This window comes from Apaloderma vittatum, unplaced genomic scaffold (genome assembly GCF_000703405.1).
Source record: "Apaloderma vittatum isolate BGI_N311 unplaced genomic scaffold, ASM70340v1 scaffold21223, whole genome shotgun sequence".
NCBI classification, from domain to species: Eukaryota; Metazoa; Chordata; class Aves; order Trogoniformes; family Trogonidae; genus Apaloderma; species Apaloderma vittatum.
The window spans coordinates 10,862-27,087 of NW_009706672.1; the positions used below are offsets into that span (position 1 = coordinate 10,862).

The window sequence follows — 16,226 nt, forward strand, 5'->3', positions numbered from 1 at the left end:
GCCTCGTTTTATCATTACGTGTGGAGCAGTGGTATGCATCTTGACACATGATTTTAATAATAGCTTGTAAGTGTCAGTGATAATGTAATCTGTTTAACAATGAGCCTAAAGATTATCCAGAAGAGAGCATATTATGCCCTGTTAAAACAGCTAATCTGCATAAAACTTATGACAAGCCAGACCTTTTCAGTGTTTAATAAACTGGCTGAATATTCATTTTTAAGGCACTGTCCAAATTGGTTTGGTCACAGATGACTATTCAAAGCCTGTTCCAAAGATGGCAAATACACCAGGGAAATAACACAAGAATGGCGGAAAAGCAAGAAATGCGACAACAAACCACCCCTCATAAAAACAACAAAAGGCTGCCTCTAGCCAAAACCCCTCACGATTAACATCAGCAATAATCAGCGAACGTAGGACTGCATTTGTTTCAAGTACTTACTGGCCGCTTTTGTACAAGATGGGTGCGGGGCAGAGCAAAAAATCAGATTCCACTGTTTTTGGTTTTTGATCTGAAAAAAAAAATCACAAGAGCTTAGTATACTGTGCTGCTGAAAGGAGAAGCTGATGTGTGAAGCCCATGCTCGCAGTAGTGTGGTTCCACACTCGGTAATGTCTGGGATTGCCAGCAAAGCAGTAAGGCTGCTACTTTTCTAAAGCAGCACTTGGAACCCCCAAACGCAGAGCCGGCTTCAGATATGAGTGTGACCCCGCATTATGTTGCTTCCTGTATTTTACTTGAGTCAGCTCACGATCTTCCCTGGAGGTAACTGTCTACAATCATGACCATTTTTGCAAGGAGCGAGAAGGCTGCTAGTGGTTCCCTAGCCCCAGCGCTGTGCACTGCACTCAAGTACTGTTTTACCAGTTCTGATGGGAGTGTCTATTTCTCCTGTGTTTTTCGTGCTTTTCAGCCTCCAGCTGTTTGCACATCTCCAACTCTGAAAGAATCTCTTTCTAGAGCACTCCTCTGCAGCTGTGCAAAGGGGAGGAGCAAGCTCTTGAACATCATGCATTTGGTACGCGGGAAAAAAGCTCTGCTCCTGCGTGCAGAGCCGCACTCCCAAACTTGCCCACGGTAGGACTGTTAATTTCTGTCTAGGAGCTGCTCCTGCAAGCATGGACTACTTCCCTGCATTCGGGGAACAGGCAGACACACAAGTGGTTCAGGGGCAGTTGAAGGAGGAGTTGTTGGCATAAATGAGCTTTTCTTATGTGCTATAATCTGCACTGACTGCTTGGCCTAGATTTGGGGCTAGTTGTGAGGTGGGGAAGAGGGATTAGCACATTGCCATATGTTTTTGTCTTAATGGTATGTTTCAGAGATTATTTTTCTATCCCACAGCTACACTTGGCAGGTTTCCTTTCTAGCATTTGGTAATGGTTCTTTATAAATGCAAAAAAAAAAAATAACATGCCAAATGCATCTCTTAAAACCAGAAGTGACAAAATAAGGATTTGCTCTGAGGCTGGTTGCAAAGCAGAGCCCAGGCTTTTCAGGAAGAGGAACTCTAACACCGTGGCACATCTTCAGGCAAGGACCCTCCGTAAAGCCCTCAGATGCTGAGGGTTCCACTGAGAGGCTGCCAGTTTGTTGTAGGAGAGAAAGCCATGGTGCAGGAAGGATTTTCCTTTTTGGGGGAACCATCTCATTGCTACTGCTCAAGCCCACTTCCTACCTTCCTGCCATTTTCTCTATCTTAGCTCCGCTGTTCTTTTGAGGCTTCCTCTGAGACACAAGGGCTTGCCTGAAGCCCTGCCGAGATCTGCAGAGAGCGAGCTTGCACATCAGCAGAAAGATCAGGTCAAATTCAGCTACTTCAGCCCCATGCTACTGCTGAAACATTTGCTGTTGTCCAGTGGTGAAGACGAGGACCTGGGAGGGTTGTAGCCGGCTGCTGGTAACATCCTCCACAGCAGATTGGGGTTTTATGCTGCCCTGTGTAATAAATACATCACTATGCCATCCCTGCTGCCTTGTGTGCTTTGGCACAGCCTTTACTGAAGCCAAGGGGAAAAAAAAACTAGCCTGGAGATCGAGCTGGAAGTTCTCACATCAGATGCTACAACTATTTGGGGACTTCATCTTGTTGAAGTGTAGCTATTTCCACAGCAGCAAAGCAGACACAGACATGCCATACAGCTATCAAAGATGGAACAACTGGAGCAACCAGAGTCAGAAAACATTTTAAAAGGTCATTTAAAGAAGTCAAGCTTCAGGTGTTCTTTGGTGACACTTCTGAAAGGCTGTTCCAGGCCTGAGAACTATTTCCAGTGAGAATTAGGATCCGAATACATCACCGAAATCTCATGCACAGCTTGAGGCCTGTTGCCCCTTCTTCTCTTGTCAGAGCAGTGCAAAAGCCCAGCTTATCGCCTTCAGCCCTGCACCAGTCTGTCCTTAATGACCTTGGCATAGAACTAACTGGACGTGGCTGTACTTCCTTACAGCTTCTGTCCTGGGCTTGTGCCATCTTGATCTTCTACCAAACTATTTTAGATATTGAATGGGCAGGAGAGAGTGGTGTGATATCCCAAGTAAGGAGGAAAACGTACTGGAAACACATGTTGAATTAGGCAGGATTTTAAGACAGGCCAATATAAAAATCACAGTAGGTGGGGGGCAAAATGTATTGTTTTTCTTCTACAGGTGCTTTTGTTTTCCAGTCTGACATGCTTCTACAGGATACTGCTTAGAGAAAGAAGGTGGATGTACTTAGACTAGCCATCCACTTAATTTTCTGGATATAAAAAAAGGGAGAGGTTTTCTTCTCTTCTAATTTTAAGCTAGGTTAAGGAGAAGCAAGTTCAATACTTACGAAGTGTTGTTCCGTTGACTTGATAGGTACAAGTAATGCCATCGGTATTCCCAGCAAGGGTTAAGCCGCTTCCTCTAAGAACAACTTGAAACTCCTCTGGAGAGAACAGCAAAACCCCCAGATCAGCTATCTTTAGAGCACTGCAGCAAGTTAGACAGGACAATTTCAACATAGCCTGCAATCAGTGAAGCCTGGCACACTAATGCTTCCCAACTTCTTCCAGCCTCCTTTTTAACTGCCCCTGGTATTGCAGTCCTCAGTGAGATCGTTATAGGAAACATCAGGATTTGTTCCCAAATCTTTATCAGTGAGGCAGCCCTGTTAAGAAGGAGTTTGACTTGGACTATGAACAGGATCTGGGGCTCAGCTGCACAGTAAGCAACCGTTTCTCAGCGGATACTTGGACAAATGAGAAATCTAGGTCTTGTATCAAGGCTCCCCAAAGGTCAGCCAGGCCCACTGTGAGTGCCAGATGAAGAAAACATTTCCCCTTAGTACCATCTCTCTGGAAGTTACCCAAGGGCCACATTGTTGTGAGCTGTGCAGGATGAATGAAGATGGTCTTTTTTACCTAGGCCATGGATTTTGTCGACCTCATGTTTTTAGAGAAACATCAAAACAAGGAGATTTTGCCAACTACATTGTTGTGATTGGCCTCCACCTATGTGAGGGTTCTGAAAACCAGAAAGAAGAAACCCCCTATTTCTGTGCAATTCTTCTACTTAAAAATGTATTCCCACTTCTTGCACAGAAATGGTAAATCCTCCAGTGTTGTACACTCAACAAATTTGCTACAGGGTAACAGAAATAGCATCATGAATTTATAAGACCACGTTAGTGTTCATAGCACATAATTCCGTGACCACAGACAGAGCAGTATGCAGGTGTCACAGAGTAAGTATCACTGTTTTGAGTAAGGCTGCAGGTGCGGAGTGTGAATAAGGGGAGAGGCAGATAGATGTGTCTCAAATTGTATGTGCATTACTGAGATTATCAAAGTAGGCCCTGGAAGGCAGCTCCTCTAAGGAGAAAAATGAGTCAACAGAGAAGGATTTGTGCTCTCTTTAACAACTTGAGAATTTTTTTAGGTAGACATGTATTATTTTAGAGACCTGCGGGGTTTTCCTTTGGCTAAAATAGGGAAATCACAATCCTGTAAGAGCTGAATATTATTTTAAAATTATAGTAACTTACCTCCCACGCAGACACTGGATGGCTCTAAATATAAAATCTCCGTGCACGATTGCTTCAAAATCTATTGCAAAAGAGGAAAAGAGTCGTAAATACATCTTGTGGTATTTCAGTGAGAAATACTGTTTTAAAAACAAATGCTTGTCTTCACAAGACACACACACACACAGCTACAGGTTTGATTTGCCTAAGTCTGACTTTGTAGGACACTGTCTGGACCATGTACAGCTTCCGCACGGCCAAGTCTCCTCAGAGTTCACAAGACTGGAATTGGTTTGTTAAATCTGGGACTGTCTTCAAAACATCATATCTGACTTCGGTCTCATTTTCCATGAACCACAAAGCTAATGCTGAAGCCAAAAATTAGTCATGAGGAGCCTCATCCAAAACCTAACTGAGTCCAAAGCAGTCTTCCAGCAATCTGTGGGTCAAGCGCACGTTATTCAAGCGCTGGCCTCTTGCCCTACGTAAGGCGGAGCAGGAACACGCGGTGTTCTTGACCCCGCGACCTTCTGTCGAGTGGGGTTTTTTCACTGCTCTACCCGGCAGCCTGCTTGGCTTCTCCAGCACGCCAGGGACTATCTTCCCAGAAGGCTGGGACAAAGCGATACTCCCAGAGGTGCCTTAGAAATACGAGGGATGGGAAGGAAGTGGAAGGTGCAAGTAGGAACTTGACTGATCTGTACTTGCAAAGCCCCCTGACGCTGGCCCTGGCTTCAGGCTTCACACAAACACCGAGGGCCCAGGCCGCCCCTCGGCAGAGGCACAGACAGCAGCTAGGTGCCCACTGCTGCAGGCCGCCTCGTCCTCCACTGGAGAGCAAGGCCTCTTGGCAGGAACTGCCCAACCCTGGCTGACTGCGACGCTGGAACCCGGCAAGGCCGTATCCCCCCCCCGCAGCCACCACCTTGCTCGTGCAGCCCGACCCTGTCTCTTACCGCTGCCCAGGGAGCAGGTGCTAACTCTGCCCCCTCTCAGCCGGTAACCGCGTTTCTGCTAACTCGGGGGGGCAAAAACGGCTTCAAGCCCGCAGGGTTAAACACACACAAACCAGCGCCAGTTCACCTTCCTTCCGCCTTCCCAAGGTAACGGGCAGGCTTTTTCTTTATTCACTTTTTGACTTTTCCTCTCGGAAAACTTCCACCGTGTTTTTTGTGTGTTTCCCATCTAAGAGGTGGGGTGTTTGCAGCAGACCTTCGTACGCACTATGTGCGATCCATTCAGGTCCTCGTAACCCTGCGCACAGGAGCGAGTCCTTTCGTGTCCCCCCCTCCGCCTGCCTGTGCCAGAAGTGCCTGCTCCCGAGCTGACCCGTCAGTCCATGTAACTAACAGAATCCTTCTTGCATGGCTGTAAATAGCCGGTTTGCTGTTTGACTCTCCGTTCCGTGTGCCAGCGCGCTTTGCTGCTGTGTGTCCTGGCCAGGAGGAACAGTGACAAACAGCTGCTCATCTGCTGGGGCAGAAAGCCTGCCGAGCTCCGAGAAACAGAATAGCTTGTCTCATTTCATGCTTTCTCTGTCACCTGTCTCCCCACACACTGTTGTGCACAAATTACCTTTCTAATGCTTCAAAACCCATTTATAAACCACTAAAAAGTATCTAAAGAAACCAGACAGTTTGCAGGCACAGACCCTTGGATGAGCCGCAGCAGCAGAGGGAGTTGGAAAGAATGCAGCTGGAGGTTCAGCACAAGCAACGCACTGTGTGACCCTCATCTCGCTTCCAGAAAAGGACTGAGCTTTTTGATTCCTTTTTCAGTGCAGAGAGAGCAAGTGTTACAGTTGGGGGGCGGTGGGGGAATATTTTCTGCAAGACCGAGTCAGATGATTACTCCAGTTTAAGTAAATGAGACTATAGGCTTACTTTAATATGAAGTACAGAATGAGGAACTGGCGGTATCAAAGCCCATGGAATTTTTCTTTATTCTCTTTCAAAGCAGCACTATATTGACAGGGAGAACCTAGGGCCACATTATGAATTGGGGAGGTGGAGAGACGAGAAGACTATGATGGGAATTACCTCTTTTTCCTTGGAAAAAAAGTTATTTATGTGATTGTAATGTAGCTGACGGTGGTGTCTCTAACACTGTATTTCCAAATGCAGTGTAAAACAGTAAAGCAACTTATTTGGACATGCTTAACTCTCTTAGCATTAAAAATAAAGGCAGGATAAAAAAACAGAGATGAAATATGCCCTAGATTCAATTATCAAATTAGCACAATTAATGAACACAAGTGAACTTGCACATAGGGTTCAGGATAGACTCATTTCCTGAATGACAGCATGGCACTCATGTTTATACACATAGACGTACTGCTCTTGACATAAAGCAGGGAAATTTGGGGGTTTAATACTGTTTGTACAAACTAACAGTTGCCTTGACATTAAGTTTCCATTTTGATTATTGCCATTCTCCACTCCAGAAAGCTAGACTGGTCAGAGATTTTTTTCCTTCCAAGGCTGGTGACTTAACACTGCAACTTCTACCCAGACACTGTTTACATTAGGATAAACAAATGCGTAAAAATATTCAAACTGAGTTTTCTAAGTTTAATTAGTTCTCTTCCATCTTTTAGAAAGCTTCTTGATAGTGTAGACTTGGAGAAAAAAAAAAAAGGTATATAGATGGTCCCTGTCCCTGAAAATCTTTCCCTTAAAGAATGATTATCGAGTAACCTTAAGAAGCCAAAATGAAGTAAACCTTGTAAGGAACTGGGTGGGATCAGGCGGAGCCAACCTAAAAGCCTATCGATAGCTCGAGCTTGAGTATTTTACACACGTAGTTCTTTGTAATGCTACCTCTCAGCAACACTGACAGGACAGGCGGCACCCAAGCTGCCTGCCGCAGTGGAGTGAAAACCAGCGCGTTCTTGCTCGGGGTCCCCAGCACGGGCAGCGGGAAGGGTTTGGCTCACAGGCTCGGGGAACTAGCGGTTCGCTGTCACATTGCAAAACCTGAACCTGAAGAGGTTTTCCAAGGCAGCAGTCACCGCTGGTTCTGTCACATGTGGGAGAGGGGAACGTGTTTTACCATCTCAAGAGCATGTATAGAAACTTGTAGCCTCTCCTTATTCTTTTCTTGCTCTGACTCACACTCTTGGCTATGTTTTCATCTTTTTTCCCACTCTTGCCAGGAAAGCCGTTCCTTCCAAGCTGGCACAACGCACTGTAGTAAAAAGCTCATACTTTACTTGAGGAGGGTTGGTGTGAAGGCATCTTATTCTTTATGATCCATTTTAATTATTTAAATACACTTTCAGATCTCTAGACCAGCAGCCCAGTCTCAATAGCAACAGCTTTTAGTGGAGCTCAGTCATGTTACAGAAGAAGGTTCAACAACAGCAGCATTCAGACAAAAAAAAAAAAAAAGTACGCATATAATTTCAGCTCCCTTCTCTCCACCATCACCCCTCTTTTTAAAAGTTAAGACTGTGTTGCTGTGAAACCTGGGCTGCTAACCGAGCAAGGCCACACTGAACTTTACACAAACCTGCACTCTGCTCCCTTTCCCAGTTCAGGAAAATCAGAGACAATGATCTGCACTGCAAATTTGTATTCAGAAACCTCCTGTCCGCAGGAGAAGCTGAAATAATTGCTATATAAGGCCATCCTCAGATAGGCTAGTTAAACACGCTGCTAACATAAATTCTAACAAGACTATAAATTGCCTTAGTTCAACAGCATGGCTCGGAGTTAGACGTAAGCCTCTTCATTTCCAGAGCTCCCTGCTAAATATAGGGCACTCTGCTCCCAGGCTCGCGAAAGCTTTCCTTCCAGTGGCCTCCCTCCATGCTAGCTGACCCACAAAGAAACATTTCCCCACAAACCCAAGTGCAGAACGAGAGTCCAAACCTGTCGGATTGCGTCCTGTCCTCCTGGAGCGTGCGGAAGGGAGAAGTGTGTAGGAGCTGCAGCATGGCTGCTGCCCGTCTGAGCCCCACCTGTGCTGTGGGGAGCTGGTCAGAGCAGGGGCTCGTCAGAGCGGTGAGCAGTGCAGCGCCCCGCAGCTGGGTCCGGCCAGAGCAGCCCTCGTTAGGCAGCACGAGGAACACTCCTGCGCTTCAGGTAGCCAGTCTCTCTTGTACATAAATGAGACAGAGAGTGCAGGCCCCAAGGGTCCTTTTGTTCCACGAGGAAACCCTCTTTCCACCACTGCTACGCATGCAGAACCCGGTACTACCCCGCAGCACCAGCATCTACGCCTAGGAAAATGCCGTTGTACTGTTTTCCACGAGCGGTTGTGACAAAAGCTACCTCAGTAACCCACAGCACAAATGCAGCTTTTGCTCAGTGCTGAGAACACCGCCGGGCACAGCTGCGGAGGCATGGCCACAGGCAGGGGAGCCTCTAAGGCTTTTAGTGAAATCGCATCTCGTGGCTGTTAAGCCAAGGGATACTGTGTCCATGGCGTTTCTCAGCAACGCGAGTTAATAGTTTTAAGACTTGTGAGAGCAGAAGTTAGCAGGATAAAGGCATCCAAGATATCCTCAGGCACTTCAAAGCAAATTCACCTTCCCTGTAAACTCACTGACATATGCTGGGACTTACTAGGCCAACTAAGCTTCTGTTTTCTGAAAAGCTGGCTCTCAAGCCAGCTGCTGGATGGCCCAGTTCTGTCTGAGAGCCGCCTGTCACGTGCCTCACCTGCACGTCTAACTTCACGCCTATGAATGTTCTGCCCAGCACAGCGGGATGAGATCCTGGCTTACAATTAGAGGTCCCTTGCTAGATCAAGGTTTGGATGTCCTATACAGAAAACGAGATTCAGGTTCCTTGCCTGTAGAAGCTTCAGAATCTCACAGCTCCGTCCTGTAGAGGAGGCTCTATGTGCTCAACTCTTGCTGTCACACACTTTCTGCTGGCTCACTAACACCAGCGAAACATACAGCAATAGGAACTAGCTCCTGAACTAGCTAACTGGTGCTCAAATTTTAAGTCCTACACTGTACATCTACCTATTTCCATCTTTGAAGCTACTTCAGAGACTGACAAGACACCGATGGAATTCTGTTTAGTGTAAGTTTCCTCTTTTCAAGCCTCAGTGAAGACAGATGTAAATTTTTAATTTCCGCAGCAGTAGAAATTGCATCCCCGTTATCACCCTTTCCGTTTGGGATTCATCTTCACCTTGAGATTTATTTTTTTTTGTAAATAACCTAACTGTTAAGCAGTACTCCTAATCCATATCAGTCCTTCCCAGTGGCATGGAGTCCTACGCACTCCCCGATAGCAGGTGCCCCAAGGCTCGCATAAACTTTGCAGACTGCTTCCTAAGCCAGTGCCTTAACATTCTTGTCACTAATAGAACATTTAATTTAAGCAGAGATATTTTACAGAAACATTGTCGGATGCTGACCTGTGGGTGTCTGAACTGAAAAATGGAACCTTGTTTGATAGATCTAAGCAGCAGAAGCAGTGCTTAGGGACTTACTAGGCCGACAAATAATCACGGGAGCGCTGAAAAGGCAGATCGTGCGGCAACACGCTGCCAAAAGGCAGCCGAATGCCAAGATAATAGAAGGCTCGGTGGTGCTTTGCGAACTCGACCTCTGTTGATAAATCTGGCCCTGTCGTAGATCTTGCCCCTGCTTCAGGCAAACACTTCTTCTTGTGGCAAACGCGCCTTCAGCGTCTTCCAGCACCTCTGCAGCCCGGGCCCAGCCCTGCTCTGACTCACTTTTCACCCTTGCTGCTGCCTCTCAAAAGTTCATGGAATTTGAGCAGGAAAGCAGTGTGGCTCCTGCAGCTTCTGAAGTATTTTGACTACCATACACTCGGAACATACTGTGGAACAGAGCCGTACCATGCGGCAGGCTAGAACAACTTTCCCTTCCAGCTCTTTAATGAATTTCACGTTCCAAGAAATTGTGAGAACAATGCAGTCCTAACGAGCCACAAGCAGCCCAACTGTACATCGGCAATTAACAAAATACGCTAAGTGTCAATTTATTTCACAGCGCCATTCGATTTTGCTTAGCCCCGGTACACAGTTCAAAAGTTTTTGGCAGTGCTCAGCACCATAAATCGTAACTCACACGGCATCTGTTCCTCCCCGGAACTGTGCGACGAGTTCAGGGGTTGGGGCTGGTCCTCAGCACAGCTGGATTCTTTACTGAACCACCCCAAGCATTTTTACGTTTACCATTTGGAAATTAGAAGGTTGCATAGGGATGTCTAAGTTTTTAAGTGTGTTTGCTTCCCAGGAAAAAGATGGGTGTAAGCGTGAACTGCTGGAGGAACCGAGCTCTTTGACACGTTTTGATCAGGCTTGGCACGCTAATCCCTGTGAACCGCTAAGGATTTCCAGACTCACCAGTGGCCCGTACTCCCTACGGTTCGATTTCAGACATGCACCTCTAGGTCTATGTGATGGCTCACTGGAAGCTGACCCAAAAGAGCCTGGCTTGGCTCTTTACAAGGGAAGGCCATGGGGTTCTGTGAACAAACCTGTATTTGCTGTCATCATCAACCCCATCTCTCTTGCTACTTTCAGAACCGACTTTTAAAGAGGAAAAAAACCATTCATCATCTAAAAATAATCTTATTTGCCATACCGATGCAAGATGTGCAAAACACGCTCAAAGTGCGATGTGGTCATTTCCACAATCTGTGTGCAAAACTCTATTTCCAGCAGTATTAGCTCCTGCTCACTGCGCTCTGAGCTTGCGCCTGGAGCAGTGCCTGCTGATACGCTGCCAGCCAGTCATGTGTACGCTCCCTGTAAAATGTGTGCCGCACCATTCAGAAAGATGGCAAAACAGCACTGAAAAAAAAGACTTAGATGTTAGTCTAACAGCAAACTCGAGATGGTGGCTGTTCCGTGGAGATTTCCACCCCCTTTTCTTTGCTCTCTCCTTTCCAAACGTGGGGTTCACGATTTTCTCGAGGGATGCCATAAACATAACACCTAGTGAGCAAAATATAGCCAGCCATGAGGAAGGAAGATCTAGGAGTTGTGATAAACTGCAAACATAACGAAAACTGGAGAGGCTATGTTCACAGTGTGGCATGTGAAGAGCATGTGCTGCTTCTCACGTACTGTGCCAAATGCCTCGGAGCCAACCGCGAACCCTGCAGCTCCGCCCTCGATGGAGACACAGCAGCGAGCATGCTCATGTCGGCCACCTACAACCTTGTGATCCTTACTGCAAAACACGTGTGCTTAACTCGATAAAATGCGCTGCAAGAACAGGGCCAGGAGGGGACAATGGCTCACAAACAGGGTCTGTGGGGCCTGTATAACACACCAGCATTTAAAACTACCTTCCCCATCAGTGCCAGCTGGAGCTGTGTGGAAGCGAAGCCTCTTTGGGGTGATGCTCCACCTCCGGGAGCTGGGTGCTGATGAGGGACCGCCCGCACCTTTGCTCACACCTGCGCCTCTGTGGCCAGGGCAGCAGCTACTTAAGGGGGAGGCAGGAGCAGAGCTGCTGCTGTCTGTGCTGGGGGAGCTGTGGGTCCCAGAAGCTCTGGGCTGGAGGTGCTTGAAGACATCCAAGCCTGTGGAACAAGGCTTTGGAGTTACTCCTTTCTCAGGTAAGCCAATATCTTCTTGAGCTTTGTCTCGGCCTGGGGGTATGAAATTCCGCAGACGACTGTCTCTGAGCAGGGTGTTGTACTATGCTTGGCTGCTGGTGTTGTGAGCTGGCTTGGCTTACCAGCCTGCCTGGAGGGAGGCAGAACTTACGGAAACTGAGTTTGTACAGGTGCTTAGCTTAATTCTTAAAGTAATTTTGTTTCACTTGTGCTGAGTGGCTGAACTAGGACTGGGCTTACCCCTGATTCCATGTGGTTTTGTTTTTCTGTGAGTCATTCAGATTGGCTAGTGGCAGCTCTATTCCTGTTGTGGGTTTTCTTGTAACTTAGGGGGTTTTTCCCTGCTATTGCTGAGGCAGTGAAAAAGACACAACAGAACACCAGGAGGTGTTTAGTTGGTGTAATGGAGTCATTTGCTATTTTTGTTCTAGAGAATGAAATGCTGACTGTCCACAGACCAGTATTTTCCTATTGAATTCCCTGAATCTTACAGTATTTAGAAGTGAACAAGTGCGAAATCAGGGTGGTGAAAAACTTAGGTTGTACACGTGCCGGTATCGTTAGAGGTTTTTCTCATTCATGAATTGTTGGGCTTTTTTTTCACCTGAAGAGGAGTTGTGTCCCTTTATACTGTGGTAGATTTTGTCTCTAAACATGAAGAACTGGAGTAGGTTCCAAGGGAAAATGAATTTAAGTAGAGCCCTTGATCTGAGTGATTGCCTGTGAGCCACCTCAGTCATACTCGGCAGCTTGAAGGCAGAAGCCCCTCCACAGCACATCTTGTGCTCCAGACAAGCAGCTTCTCCATTTAGCAATTAATGCTTCAACCCTGTGGCCTGAACCACTGGTTTCCAACATGAAATCTCCCAGTCCTTCAGACAGCATCACAAAGTTCGCATCGTTACAGTCTGAACTAATGAAAAAAGAATGTTTACCAAAAAATAATGCCAAACGTGGTGGGGTCTATATGCAGAATGAAATTCCATACTAGCCCTATGGGTCAGTGGCACGTACGGTGTGTCTACTGTATTAAAGCAAGTCCTGTCCTTTCCTATTTTTTCCCCTTGGTGCTAATCTGTTTGAAAAGCACCGAGGCAACAGGCCCACCTCACACTAGACAGCAGACAGTTCAGGGTAAATGGAAACAAAACGCATGTATTTGCAGGAAACGCTGTTTTGATACTTCTCTCCAACAAAGTAACAGCAAAGAAACTGCAGCGGTTAATACCGACTGGGACCTCCCTCTGTCTGCTGCCAAACATCTGTGCTCCTGGCTACAACTTGCTGCCAATTTCAGCCGCTTCCTGACCCTGCTCAGCGAAGCCTTAGACAAAGAGCAGGGGTAAAGGCGGTGGGAGGGAGGTTGCTATCCTGTCCCTGATCTAAATGAAAAAAATCCCTGAGACATATGGTCTTGCATAAAATAACCACCAGAGAGAGAAGCCTGGTGCAGCGTCAGGTTAGTGAGAATATTCTAATTACACAATGTCTAAGCAGCACCTCATTTGCAGTCACTCAGTGAACCAAATGTAGATGAGAAAACTGGGGGTCGTAAGAGATGCGTATCTTAACAGCATAAGAACCTTTACCCCCAAATTACTAAAAACAACCTTAAGCCCATTACTTAGCAAGTAATATAAAAAAGAATCAAGACAAAATGTTACTTGCCATAACAAGTACTTTGGGCTTTTTTTTTTTTTTAATAAGAAAAATCTGGCTCAAAGAAAGTTCTTACTGAGGAAACCCTAGATTCATTTGGACCTGGGAGGGCTTCATTTCAAGCAAGTTTTACAGGATCTCTTATGTAAGAGAACTGATAGCCATGCAGGGAGAGCTGACAAGTCAAATCCACATCACAAGGCGCAGGCAGGCTCACGCTAACTGGAACCATGTCAGTTATGTTGCCGGCTTATCAAGCTCTCTGTTCTCCAGGAGAGCATTATATGGTTTGTAATATGTCAGAGAATGTCAAATTAAGGGCTGCACAGCAGTGAAGGGTAGAGCAGAAAGCATTCTATTCCAGGCCATTGACTCCTTTTAACAACTACACGCAGTAATTCCCAAAACTATCTCCTCGGTCTCGATCACATGGAAAACATAGCACAACGTTAGCTCTAAACCTTGCACCCGGTGCAGCTTGAATATTAGCCCATCCAAGGGGATTAAAGAAGATGACTGATTTAATCAGAATAATTCTTTTAATGATAACTTGTTGCATCTCTCCTCCCCCCACCTCCTTAAACGTTTAATAGTTCGCTTCCTGGATTCCCAGTGCATAAACCGAGCATATTTTCTTCCTACAGGAAACGATCCAATTAAGTTGACGTGTAATTGATAATGAACTGTTTAAGCTGATTTTGCTCTCGAAAAATCTTACCAGCATCCACTCAGCTGGCTGACCCTCCTACCCTCATCTGCAGCTAGGGGACATCCTTTAAGGAACAAGGAGGGAGCAGACTCTAAGCCAGGTAGACTAGGGAGGCGTTCCAGCTCTCGTGAGCTGAGCTGGCTCGGGCCAGAAGTACCGATGGCTCCACAGAACGTAGTTCCCGACTGCTCCTCAGTAACCAAGCTGCTGAGCCTCTTCTGCCTGAACTGCTGCCATCTCAGTAAACATCCACCTGAGAGAGGCTGCGCGTCTGTCAGACGGTCCAACCTTGGAGCACCAGCTCTTGCAGTGGGTAAGTTTCCCGCTGTCCGTAAGCAGGAGCTCAGCTGACCTGTGTCACTGCCTTTCAGCAGGTAGCAGGGGGATGTGCTGACTGACCCAGAGGACTCGAATGATTCCCCGTCAGCCCGGTGTAGGAGGCGGGATGGAGCGAAGAAGCGCTGCTGGGAGACGACCTCCTGCAGAAGGTCTCCGACTCATGGAAAGGCCAGAGCACGTTTTTGTCAAGTCGCTGAGGTAAGCTTTACAAGCTTAAAGGCTAAAATTGCTCTTCACGTGAAATGGCTCTTGCCTGCCTCAACACAACAGACTACAAGTCGCTAGACTTTGCTCTTTTCCCCGTCTGGCACCAAGGCGTGTCCGTTACCTCTCTCCCTGCTGACTTTTTTGTCAGACCGTAAGGCACACAGGTACAGGGCTGCTTTTCGCCACGCTTTGCCGGCAGCCTGTGCCGCCTCTCTCTCTGCAGGGGCGCTGGGCTACAAGTGTTGTGACAACGACTGTCGCCACATTGGAGATGAGAAGTGACTAGGCAGGTACGGAGGGCTGTTGAGTGTGCCACTGCCACGTACGTGTTATGCAGCGGTTCGCTTTGGGTCCCGCGGATCTGGCTGTCACCAATCCACGTAGCTTAAAGGGAGAAATGTGAGAGCGATGGATACAGGAACCATCTAGCTGACAAGGAAACCCCCTGAATATTTAATAATATGAATCAAATTCATCTGAATGCTAGAGGGATTTTGCGGACTGTTCTCTACAGCAGGAGCAGACTTCCCTCTACCAACAAGAGTTTTACTGGAAGGAACTTTTGCAGCTTTTCTTGGACAGACATCCTCGTGCCAGGAGTTAGGGTTTGTCTCTGAGGCACTGAGCCATCTTGAATACAATTTAACTTAGATTTCAAGTGCTCTGGGTGGTGCACTATGTTTAAGGGTGGTTTTCCCACATAAAATGAACAACTCAAAACTGAACGCTTGTGAAATGAGTGAGCAAAAAGAAAGCTCTGTTTCTAATCCTTCTCAGGTAGAATTCTTAAGGAATTTTCTAGCAGCTAAGTATAAAAAAAAATCTAGATTGAACTTCTTTTGAAACAACTATTTCCTCTTAAGTTCGGCACCTAGCAGTTCCTGTAGTCTTATCTGATAAGTTTTTCTGGGGTTTCTTAAGTACAAAATATATTCTAACTTCCTGTATTAAGCGCTGCCAACTCACTTCAACATAAAAATGTGTTTAAGTTTACTTAGAACTGTCACACACTAATAACATTACCGGAGTGAGTTCCATTAATGTAACTATTAAAGGTACAAGCCTTGTCCAATTCCGCCTGCAGAGACAACCTGACAACTTTCACTCACACATCAGTAGGGCTCGTGCTTGCTTAAGCGAAAGGGGAAGCAGGGATCTTTTGCTCGTTTTGTTTTTCAGAATGTGGCATATTCAAGTGATTCAGATTTCCTGAGCTATGCAAACGACATGCACAGAAACGTGCTGTGAAAGCGGGCAAAACACAAAAAAAGAACAGGAAAAATTGTAAATAAAACATCATACTGATTTACAACAGAGCGCTATGGGAACATTACAGGAACTTCAACCTTATGCAAGACTTTGTCTGATCTGAAAACTCCGCATGCATGACAGAAGTGGTAGCAGCACCTTGGCTCCCAGATCCTTCACTTAATTGCTTCTTCTTCTTATACTTCCATTTTTTGTTTGATAAGTGATCAAACAGTTAAAACTAGCCGTATTCGGAAGGGCCGTATTTCCTGTTTCTGTGAATACAAACTGCATCTGGTCTCCTCCTTGACAGGGAGTCCAATACTGTCCCTTGCATTAGAGAGAATAGTTTACCTGATGCCTGAGGTATCACCCAACTCTGTCAAGGCTGTTGGCCCCACAGCCTCTCCTCACCTTGCAGCAACCGATCCCTTAAGAGAAACCTTGAGCCTGGCTGAGTTATTTCATAGGCACAAACTGGGCACGCCTTCTCCCGATGAAAGCAGCGGTTCA

General features: G+C 46.5%; 1 protein-coding gene across 1 annotated transcript in view; it reads right to left on the bottom strand.

Annotated features, from left to right (window-relative positions):
• Positions 1-441: 441 nt before the first annotated feature.
• The window catches only part of LOC104271271 (anthrax toxin receptor 2-like), a 28,063-nt gene continuing 12,278 nt past the window's right edge, over positions 442-16,226 (bottom strand). Inside the window, exons 6-8 of the mRNA XM_009865891.1 lie at positions 4,017-4,077; positions 2,823-2,918; positions 442-515 (exon numbers count right to left, since the gene is read on the bottom strand). Coding sequence (XP_009864193.1) covers positions 442-515; positions 2,823-2,918; positions 4,017-4,077 — 231 coding nt within the window. The remainder of the gene's footprint in view (positions 516-2,822; positions 2,919-4,016; positions 4,078-16,226) is intronic.